The following is a 12,090-nucleotide window of genomic DNA, read 5'->3' as shown; positions in this document are numbered from 1 at the left end:
CCATTGACTTGGAGATGGTGGGGAAATAGAATAAATACTATAAATCTCCAGGATTTCGATTAACTTGACGTGAAAAACAAATTCCAATCCCTCCTGCAAATCACTGCACTTAGGAGTACCCTGAGAAAATACTTGTGATTAAAATCTAGACCTATTTTCCCAAGCTTAGTTTCTTGGGGGAAGGGAGAAACGGCTGAGCGTTTTTTGGACATGAGACCACAGAGTCACTTGGATATTTGGGGAGTCCTTGAGCCACTCAAGATGCCTTGTTTTTAATGGAACAATTCAATTCAGAAATGTAAGAATCTTCCTAGAATTACCTCAATACAAACCCCTAGAATATATACAAGAAAATCCTTATTTTCATTTCTGTAACGTTGCAAGTTAGGGTAGTTAATGAATATTTACAGATATTATAGAAAGAATATTATTTATAACAAGCTAGATCCAGACTGCATTAGCTGAAATCAGCATGACTTCACTTAATCGTATTAATTACATTTTCACACTGATTTCACTGGGTTCTCAATACCACAAAGAGTGCAGCCTTGTCTTCTTAATATTGATGGCTGGAGGGAAGGGGTTAGGATAGAGCATAGGTGCCTCTCGAACCAGCTATCCCACCAGTGGTTCACTTGCTTCTTCTAATAAGTGTGATGCCCCAAAACAGCATCAGAAGGTTGGTGGTTCGAGGCCCTGCGACAGGGTGAGCTCCGGTTGTTCAGTCCCAGCTCCAGCCAACCTAGCAGTTTGAAAGCACGCAGTGCAAGTAGATAAATAGGTACCGCTCCGGCGGGAAGGCGGTGTTTCCGTGTGCTGCTCTGGCTTCGCCAGAAGTGGCTTAGTCATGCTGGCCACATGACCTGGAAAAACTGTGTGCGGAAGCAGACAAACGCCGGCTCCCTCAGCCTGTAAAGCGAGATGAGCGCTGCAACCTCAGAGTCGTTTGTGACTGGGGTACCTTTACCTTTACGAGTCCCAGTTTAAAGCTTAAATATTAAGACACTTTAATCTTACCACCTTGCTGAGAGTGAAAATGAGAACAGGGAGTGTGACAACCTAGTATTTCTAGTGCTAAAAATAGCAACAACCCCCATGAATGATCTTGACAGTAACTTCAGCATGGAGACTAGTACCGTGACTGGCTGGATAGTGGTGAGGAGTAGTTCTTAGGACAGCAGCATGGTAAACACTGGGCTAGCCCCAAAAGGGGGATAGAGAAGAGTTACAAAATCAGTGATCTGCACATCAGAACTGATAGCCTCAACATCAGAGAAGAGATGGCCTGAAGAACAGTAGTAAGTAGTAGTGCATCTGAAGCTGGATCTTGGCTGGACAAAGGGAAAATTACTGCCATTTATCCAGTATGAATTGAGGCAGCAAGCTTGGCATGTTAGGTGTGTAAATAAGGGTGCATTCTACACCCATCAAATCTCAATGAAAATTCACTAACTATAATGACCCAACAGCTCCAAAATGTGTACCTTGGTAAATTCTGAAGGAAGTTGACCATTGTGTATTGCTGCACAGTCAGCACTCATCTGAATAAAAAATCCTCGTGTGGAACTGAAGCTTGTTTTCAAAGGAAGGTTGTATTTTTCTGCAAGCTGTGCTATCATTCCTTAATAGCAAGATGCAAAACAAAAACATTTTATAATGTAACACAGCAAAGTTCATCATAGTTTCACAAAAATATTGACAGAAGTACTATTTATGCAAACAAGTACAGGCTATGATATTGCAGAAAAAGTATATATATTTAAAGTACCCAAAATTAAATACCTAAACAGTGAAGTACCTGCAATATCATCCACAATCTCAGTGTATGTTCTTCGTGCTATATCAAGAAATTCATTTATATTAGGCTTCACTGCATAGCATTTCTGTGTTCTCATATTCAAGCATCCTTTTGTGTATCTTGTATCATCATTAATGACAGTTTTAATCTTTTCAAGTATGACTCCAAACCTAGAAATATATAAAATTGGGGCAATGTCTTTGCCATATTTTACAAATGCTGTATTTATCTAAAAGTAATGTAATTAAAATATTCAAATCCAAAACCTCTATACTTCATATTCACTGGGTTGTAACCAAAGTTGTCTGTACTTAAGTGGATTGGACTTTCACTTTCACTTTCACTGCAAAACTTTGCCTTCCTCTCCTTTCCCCTGCAGCCCCCTGCACACACTCAAAATTTGCTTTGGCAGGTTGGTGGAGAGGAAGGTAAAAGGCCTACTACATGAGTAGAACTGCACTCTTCATGCTGAATTTTGATATTTTCAAAACCCTAATAACATCTTCATATATAATGCTGCACGATCTCATGTTAGATACTTTGCATGGGTTTCCTAAATATAGCTTAGATGTGAACAATAATTTTCTTGGTCAGAATTATTTGTTTACTGGCAATTTTATTGAAATCAATAGCATGTTTTTTTCTTCTTTAATGTGAGCGCTAGTTTTTCACCCAAGTATTCTTTTTCATGGTATGCTTTGTTTCTAACTAATCAAGTTGGTTATTTTCTGTCTTTCAACAAGTTTCCTGCTCTTCCAGTCAGCCACTCCTTCAATAGAGTCAACTTGCAAGCTGGCCCTATCTTTCAATGGGAGGAGGAGCAATCTGAAAGGGTCTTGAATACCTTCCTTACTCTACTAGAGAAAATAAAATGCACATTTTACAAAAACAGGGTGCAAGAAATAATAACATCAGTGTCAAAGATGTTTTTAAAAATAAAACAGTACCTGTTGTCTTCCAAAGAACTATAGTAAGCCTTTAACAATGGTGTTTTATAGCTTTTTAAAGCATCCTGTTAAAATCAACATGAAAAACTGATATATTCAAGTGTACAGAAATGTTAATGGATTCAATACCCTTTCATTCATTTAGGTTTAACTGGAAAAAACAGCTAATAAACTCTGTCAATATTAGATGATTACATAGAACAAGATATTTTCTGTACGCTGAAGTTGTAAGTACGGTATAAGAGTCAATTTAAAATAAAAATCTAAACATTAGTGTTTTAACCTCTTGGCTGATTATTGTATGAACTTGGCTCACATTCCAGGAAATGCCATAAATATAAAGAACAATCTTGCGCAAGATAGAATTTTATTGCTTTTAAATTCTAATCAGTTTATTTAAAATAAACGGGAGTTCACCCCATCGCAGGGATTCAAACCACTGACCTTCTGATCAGCAAGTCCTAGGCTCTGTGGTTTAACCCACAGTGCCACCCGCGTCCCTAACTGGCTCATTAGGTGATAACTAATGTCTCACAAGTAGACTTCCATTTGCATGATGAGACTACCCCTTTCTCTCTTCCACACACTCCCAAGAGAGGTCGTTCTATCTTCTGGAACAGATTTTGGGTGTGTGCAGGGGGTTGAATGGCGGGGGGGGGGGACTGTTCTACAATGGTGTCCATTTCACTGACAAATGGACATATTGGATTTCACCCATTAAAAACACAAGAGCAGAGAGAGAGTGCTACGGCCACCCCCGCTCTCAAGGTGCATTAATTACTTCCACAACCCAGGTAGCCTTTTCTTCCAGACAAAATGTAGTTGACCATGATAGATAATGGTCATATATACAGAGCATGGATCAAATTGCTCCAATAATCCTATCCACATCCTCAGCTCACAACTGAAAGACATCTAAGTAATAAAGTACTGATAAAATTACTCCCTGGATACATTCCGCATTTGTATCCTTTCAAAAGTGGGATCAAAGTTGTGAGCGATTTCCTTTGCAAAATACCTTGTATCATAGAAGGCCTCTAATGGCACAAGGTAATCATAGGGGTGGAAGGTATAAAAGCCTCCTCACAAGAGCTTTGCTGGATATCCAAGCATAGATTGCTAGCACAGAGTAGGCTCCAAGATGAGCTCTAGACAATGACTAGCCATGCTTACTCCTAATCATCTATGTTGTAGCTGTCTTTTTAAAGCATACAATTGTCAGGCCAGCGTTCTGGAGATGAGTAGGAAGTGATCGGGTAAATTACACAGGGGCAGGCAGCCTAAGTAATCAATTGTTCAGACCGAGGAATAATGCCAGGCAGCAGCTTTCCAGCACTAGGTGAAATAATAGCCCTTTGTTATTGGATGCCTAGTTGAGATGCAATAATACCACCCTCTGGCCATCTGAGGTGGTGAAGCACAATAGATGGCAAGCAACTGGTTCCCTTCTCTGGCAAACTAACACAGTGGCACAGATGGTAAAGGGCCTGGTTTCCACTGCAGGAGGACTTGGTTTTAAGACTCATAGGGCCAAATGATAACCGTAGCTGACATTTAACATAATGCTTCAGGACAGAATACCTTCAAAGGTTCTACAAGTTCCAGGGTGTGCTTCAGATAAATTAAATTTGTTATCTTTGATTCAGATGCATTAACCTGTTAGAAAGCAGAAAAGGTATATACTTTATCATTATTTTACTGTTTGATTAGCATAATGTGGCCTAGGTACTGTTGTGCTTAATATAATTGTTGCCTGTTGTATTCATATTTTTGTATTCATTTTTTTTTCTGTATGAAGCATGACCACAAATGTTAGGAATGTTAACTGACTTATTTCCTTTCTCCCTAATGAACTGATCACTTTGACTGGCACTGTTATATCACCATAATTTAGAATCATCTAATATTGACACTTGGTGATTCTATGTTTATCTGTTTTTGAAGTGAAACAGGAGCCTCTTTCATACACTTTGGGTAGGGAAAAAGAAATATACACCCACACCCACACCCCAGTACTTAGCACCTACCTTTTCACCTAGGCAACACCTTAGTGGTCAAAACTTAACAATCTCATTCTATGGTGCTATAGAGAAAGGGGGAATTTATTGTGGACCACCAGCTTGCCACTTCTAGTAATCTATTAGAAATGTTCTAGTCAGGAATTTAGCTTTAGTGTCATGAAGACTAAATAGTAGCACCTATAGCTCTAGGCAGGCATGTATAATTGACACTTAGTGAAAGATAACATAGTAGCAGGTCTTAAAAGAACAGTAATTCATAGGGTTCATAATACGAGTGACTTTATTACTGGATAAAGGTTGATCTGTGAATTCTAGTATTATTGAGATGGATGGCCACCTATCATGTATGATATAGTTGAGATTTTTGCATTGCAGGGGGTTGGACTAGATGACCCTTAAGATCCTTTTCAACTATACAATGCTATGATTCTATGATCCTGTGGACTCTTGCCTTCTACTTCACTGGCCAATATGACCACATTTCTGTATCTGGAACCCAGCATTTGGCCTCCTTTTTGGGTGGATGTGGGCACCTTATTTCTTTTTCATCTGTTTGAACTTTTGAAACTTTTGTGTCATTGGTACTTTTTTCAAGTTAAAGTATTTTGTATGCTTTTTATATAGAATTATTTCACTTTTTGTCCTTTTTATTATATATGTAGTTTTATTCAGTCACCATTTGAAAACATTCTTTTATTTGAATTTTCACTGGAGCTTGTACATATTTTTTTCTAGTGTTATATTACTGGAGGCCAAAACATTATTAACAATAATAACAATATTACCCTCTTTGTTGTAGGAAATCATTATTTTGGAGATTGGGACTATGTGCCTAGTGGTTATAACCAACAAACCTAATACCTAAAAATAATTTGATTTTCAAAAACATAAAGTGTAAGTGTAATTCAGTGAAAATTAAACACAGAGAAATGCCATTAAATTGTGTGAATTATTAAAATAAATATAGTATGTTAAATTAATTTTTATTAGTAATTAATGAATGTTTAAAATATGTTCAATACCCTGTAATTGCAAACTTCTAGAAGTCTAATAAAGATTTTTATCTCATTTGTACTCTGGTGTGAAAGTACTCAAATTTAAATGGTAAAATTTTCATTTAGTGCTGCAAGTTATGACCTGAGCACACACATCAATTAAGAAATTTGTCTACAACAAACTCAGAAGTGATCAATAATAAAAGGAAAGATAAGTGGCAGCTATTTATTTACCATTTATGGAGTAAAAGTATTTATAAACATACCGTATCCTGCTTTGGAATTTGAACTAAAACCGAAAGTAGTTGATCAGTGTCCAGGAATCTTGAAATAACTATAAAACAGAAATCAAGCAATCATTGAGCTCAAGCCACAACCGTTATATCTGATTTACTGTGATTTAATCCTATTAATATACTCAAGGCTAAACTGATTTAAATCTAAAATTAATAAGGCCAAAATGTTAGACAGAATATACTTTTTATCTTAAGAAACATTAAATTTGATCAGAACAGCAACATTGGGAGAAGCTGTTCTCTCATATTGTTTCATCAATCTGGATAATCCTCCAAAACTGCTATTGGCCTGGGGGGCGGGAGAGGATACGGATATATAATTGGTATCATAATTCACTTCTTTGTCATTGGTAGCTAGCTTGGAAATGTGGTGCAGGAAGGAAGAGTTAAACACTCCTTCCCCCAAGCCCCACTGTTCTAATCAAATTTGGAGATCCCTACACTTAAAAACTTAAAAACAAACATACATACATACAGCGATCCACTCATAACAAGCTGAGAATGAAGCAGCAACAATATTCATCCTGCTCAAAAGCTGTGATTAATAGAAATATGATACCCATTATTAAAGGAAATATGTTATCCATTCTATAAAGCGATATTTGATTACCTGACTGAAGACCCAAAAAGAGTTCCTCTTCCTGAAGTAGCTCTTGAACAGAATCCAACCTTGTATTAATGGTATCAGCATCAATCAAAGGCTCTAGAATATTAGATCGAAGTCTCCGACTTCCCCCTGGTGTTTTAGTATAATTTAGAACACCAAAAAGAGTGTGTCCATTCCTTTGAAAAACAGCACAGTTGGGGGGGGGGGATCTCACTAAGAAGTTGATACAAAACAATTTAAACGTTCTACAACTGCTAACACACAAATCACATTCCAAGGCTACACTCGTGCTCCTTCAATATGCGGAAAGCACAGCAGTACCTGCCATGCCACCTCTATGAAATGCATGTTGCTGCATTTATTAACAGAAATTTGCACTCAAGTGATGATGGAACCTCTGCCCCCGCTGCATCCAGCTAACTGCACAAAAGCTTGAAATATTTCTGGAAATATTTAGTAACCATCTCTCTGTGTGTAGGCGCTTTTCAATAAGGGAAAGAATCAGAAGTTAGAGGTCTAGGAAAGGGTGCCATGTACAGGAAAGCACTGAGTGGCCTTTGACATCAATATCATATTGCACTCAACAATGCAGCTGTTCTGTGGGAGTAGGGGAAGATTATGCTGGAGGTCTAAAGTGAGCTGCTCCCAACCTGTTCTTCATGTGCCAAAGAAGAAGAGTATTAGCACAAGGGATAATAGCAGCAATTATTATGCAACAAGTATATGACTTACTAATACAGTTTCAGCATATAGCTATGCATTTGTTAAAGACCCAAGTCATGCATTTTGCTTATTAGTGTGTGACTATAATACATCAAAAGTTTTCTTCTGAGCAGTGAATTTTATTTCTCAGTGAAAAGGAAGTAATTTACTCAGACAGTGCCAAATGAAAATATTGTGATAAGAACAAATGAGAGGAAAATTTAACTAATCATTTGTACAGATGTTATCAAGAATATTAGAATTGTATGTTCTGTCAAGCAAAAAGAGAGAGAACAGACTTCAGAAGAATATATTGAAACTAGTACCACATTTACCATTTCTGTCTGCAGTGGGAAGGAAGAAATTAACACAGAGAACTGGGTGGAAGCAGCTAAAGTTAAAGGTTCCTAAGTAAAAATTAATGGTGGTGGCAGCGACACTAGTTTAGGAGAATCACTGGAGCTGGAATAAATATCCCTCTTCTCTCCACACCTCCGATGACTCCTTTAGTTGTTGTTGTTAAATACACAACTTTGAAGGAAGAATCATGGGACTGCTCATCACATGTAGCATATAATTATCCTAATCACAAACTTTAAAGGAAATGGTACATTCAGAATGGAATTTATACCATGTTCAATATGGAACAACAAATATCTATAAAAAGAAACACAGGATTAACCAGGGGGGAGTGCACTTGAGGGGAGAAGCTCTTTAGGACCTCAGGGGTTCCTACTGCCTGGTGTCCAAACAACAATCACAGCTCTGACTTCACTCATTGCCTAAATACACTGCTAGATGGGAGCAATCACATTTAGAAAACTGTGTGCACCTTTTGCTTAATAACTTTATTTATTTATTTATTAAATTTCTATACCACCATTCATCTGAGGATCACAAGGAAGTTTATAATATAATTTTTTTCCCTAGAATAAAGTTCAGTCTGTGGCACCTGCCCAATAGCACCATTGAAGCCCTTCATGGGTGCCATGGTTGGTGACACCTGGGTTAGACTGAAAAGACCAAAATATATTTTTAGCTGAAAAACAAACTTTATTTTTTAAAACACCGTAGGTATGCATCAACATCCACCAGTTGTTGTATAATGCAAATATAAATTCATTTCTATCTTCTCTATACCTTAGAGTCGTGAAATTAAACATCTTACCTAGGATTCCTATTGTTAGTTATTAATTCAAGGTTTATGGCTGACGTTGAATCAATCATTGCTGTTTGCTCACTTCCATGGAAACTAATCTTAAGTGACTTAGGTGCATAAACTGAATTTTGTATGAACTCAACATACTTCAGCACAGCTGCAACAGCTGCCAGACAGTAGTATCTATGAAATTGTAAGACAAAATAAAAAGAAAATTGCACATACTATTGTGCATAAGCTTTTAAGACTTACGGCTTACCTAGCTTTGAAGGTAGAAACCCTGAAAATATTAGCTGGGATGAGCTAGAGAAAGGCTTTCAAATAACTCTCAGAAACTGATAATGACATTTGAAAGGTCCTTCTTTGAAAGATAGTAAATCACATAAAATATCTAAAGGGCTTGCTTCTCCCATACACATCTGTCTAGCTGTTAAGATCTTCTCCAGAGCTCACTGCTGAGTCCTCCCACCCTCAGAATCAGAAAGCTATAAAGTCCAGGGCCTTCTCTGCGGTGGCACCTTGTTTCTGGAACTCCCTCATTTTTTATTTAGAGCATTTGTAACTTACTCTTCAGCAAAAAGAAGTTCCTACAAAGGCTTACACAAAATCAGTTAAAATAAGAGAGTCTCTGCCTGCAGTCTTACATATGAAGGACACAAAAGGTGAAATGGTCAGGGAGGCAAGAGGATTTGACTAGCATCTAGTCTGATAGTCTTTCAATGCCAGCATGTCCTGCAATCTCCCAAATCTGCTCCTGAGCACTGGGGGAACCACCAAAGCAGATCAGGGGGATGCGTGAAGTACATGGGAGTGGGGGAAAATTGTTCCACAAGTAGCAGTAATTCTACTTTTGCAATAATGTCATTATATACAATCCAAAGAGACTTTAATAATTTACTTTGCAAGAAATACTTGTGAGAGCATAACTTTTTGCTTTAAAACAACTGAGGAAGGAAGGTATGAAATATATTTATAAAAATTATGGATGGTATGGACAATGCTAAATATTTTCTCTCTCATCATTCTAGAACTGGGACTCATCTAATTAAATTGATTGGCAGTAAATTCAGCATAGATGAAATAAAATACTTCACAGTACACATAGCTAACGTATCATTCATTTAAGCAGGGAATGGAGATTTCATCTAGCTTAGACATTTTTTTAAAAAAAATTAAGCTTACATGAATTAATAGTGCTTATTCCATCAGTCATCAACCAGGAAAGCAAAATATATTATTCATATTAAAGGCAGTGTATGTATAATATCCAGATGCTGGGGAGGTGGGGCTAAGGATGGCTATTTCCAAGATACCCGGCTTGTTAATTTTTCAGAAGCAGCTAGTTGGCTACTGTTTGAAAGCAGAATAGTGGATGAGATGAATCTTGTCTGATCTTCCAAAGCAATTCATGTGTTAAGGGAAGAGCATGGAATATTGCAGATGGTAAACCATCTGAAATAATTTCCTTTCTGTGGATAAAGTTGTCATGTTTGCCTGCTCTACAGGAATGACTCACAATCTCCCTGTCAACACATCTTATTATAATTAAGAACCATCTGTCAACAATGAAGGCTCAGAGATAGGACAGGTGGAAATACTACTTAGCCAATGTCCAGCTGGGTTTTAGTCCTGTTACAGAGACTTTATAAATAATTTGAAGTCTTGTACTACATAGTTATGGGTAGGGATGTAATAAGGCATCATTCTCTGTCCTGCCCTGTATTCTTCACATGCAGCACTGTTTCCATTCTGCTGCAGTTAGTCTTCTATTAAAAGCTATGTTATTCATCTCTCTGTCTGCTGGTGAAATTACCGTATGTAACAAGTGTAACTTATTATGTAAATTATGTTGTCATGATGTTATTTAACCACATTCATTGAATGTGGAAAACTACTTGGGTATCATTTGTAGACTGAAAGCAACAATAGTAAATATGAATCATATTCAATGGAATGATTTCTGTTCTGGACGTAAGCGAACATTGGCAATTTCTATACTAGTTTCCGTTTTTGTTGGAATTCTGCAGCATCCCTAGTTAAGAGGAATTTTAGATTGAAATATGGTAAACAATTAAAATTCACATTCAATCATGCAGCATAGTGACCTTGGACAAACCACTGACATACAGCCTTACTTAACTCACAGTGTTGTTGAAAAGCTAAAATGACAATAATAAATTGAAAGAGGGTGAGATATAAGTGAAATAAATACATTTAAGGCAGATACCTAAACCATGTCCTGTAAAATTTGTAGATCACAGTCTAGAAACTGTTACAAAAGATTCAAAGAAGGTTAATTAAGAATGAAAGCTAATAAAAGCAAATGATTTGGAAAAGTGATCCTGGCATATGCCCAGAGTGTAATCTTGAGACAAAGCCAATTTTTCCATTGTCTTGAATGTAAAGAGATAAAGATAAAAGCATAGTGTAAAGTCATACTTGGTGGTGATTCAAACACTGTAGGAGTGGACTATCTGAAATGAATTTATATAGGCATAAACTGCTGAAGCTGAGCAAAACTTTGAAGCTACAATTGAATAATAAACAAAAACAGGAACAGAGAAGACAATGCATTACTTTATGCAATTGTTCTTTTTCCAGCAGAAGCAACAATTTTGGCCTATACGCCCTCTGCTGGAATAAAACACTGGTTGCACATATCAAACAGCAACGTAAGAACACAACTTGGAGCTATAAAGGAACTAAAGTGATATAACTAATGAAAGATAACTGACAGAGAGTCTTTCTTAAGACATTCCATTAAGGAAAACAGCAGCTTCACAGCAGTTTAACACTCTAATCCTAAACACATTTACCTGGAAGTATTTCTATATAAACCTTATTTTCATGTAACGTTTTTTGATATCACATCTTTCTATAAATCCAACCCACAATTATTAAGGAGAAGGTTATACTGAGCCAACAGAACATACTCCCAGCTGCTTTATGCAGAGTTAAGGTTATAGCCAACTAAACCATTGCACATGTGAAACAAGAACCAAGAACTCAACAGAAATTCTCTTCTTTCTCTTCCCCCGGCCTCCAAAACCCCTTCCGCCCCCAATCTTTTGCAGAGGCTTGGAGAAAACCTTAGCGCACGCTCTCATTATTTTATCTAGTTGGTGTAAGAGTCAACAACATCAAATTATAATTGGTTGGTAAATGAAATTTCAACGGGGATAATGATTACAGAAATGTTGAAAGCAAACAATGGCTTGGATCCAAACCTGCTTTTGGGCAAGTACAATGGGATTTCATTGATGCAAGGCAGCTCAGTTCCTGCTGATTCACCCTCCCACTGCAATCCTCTGTGCTATATTCTATATGCTTCCAAACACTTCCTTGCCTTCAGGAGTTGCTTTTCAGGATGTACCAGGGGATTGTGGTGAGAGGTGTGTGTGGAAAAACCCTAGAATTCTGCTCATGTATCTTTGGTTTCAACCCAACGTACAATAATAATTAACCCAACATATTGGGCCAAAATCAATCATTATTATCAAATATATATATATATAGTTTTATGAGATATTTATATCAACATATATAAGTATTTTAAAATATTTAG

At 37.1% G+C, this 12,090-nt stretch overlaps 1 protein-coding gene across 4 annotated transcripts in view; it reads right to left on the bottom strand.

The window, feature by feature from the left end:
- MSH4 (mutS homolog 4) overlaps positions 1-12,090 on the bottom strand; it is a 32,500-nt gene that overhangs the window by 8,764 nt on the left and 11,646 nt on the right. For 3 of the 4 annotated variants that reach the window (XM_081866771.1, XM_081866768.1, XM_081866769.1), the window contains 7 exons: positions 8,535-8,708; positions 6,668-6,840; positions 6,028-6,095; positions 4,327-4,401; positions 2,746-2,810; positions 1,799-1,968; positions 1,485-1,621 (listed from right to left, as the gene is read on the bottom strand). In XM_081866771.1, the coding sequence (XP_081722897.1) occupies positions 1,485-1,621; positions 1,799-1,968; positions 2,746-2,810; positions 4,327-4,401; positions 6,028-6,095; positions 6,668-6,840; positions 8,535-8,708 (862 nt within the window). The remainder of the gene's footprint in view (positions 1-1,484; positions 1,622-1,798; positions 1,969-2,745; positions 2,811-4,326; positions 4,402-6,027; positions 6,096-6,667; positions 6,841-8,534; positions 8,709-12,090) is intronic. The other variant, XM_081866770.1, reaches the window with a different exon arrangement.

This window comes from Podarcis erhardii (assembly GCF_964252035.2).
Source record: "Podarcis erhardii genome assembly, chromosome: 6".
NCBI classification, from domain to species: domain Eukaryota; kingdom Metazoa; phylum Chordata; class Lepidosauria; order Squamata; family Lacertidae; genus Podarcis; species Podarcis erhardii.
This window is presented reverse-complemented; position numbering and strand designations above follow the sequence as displayed.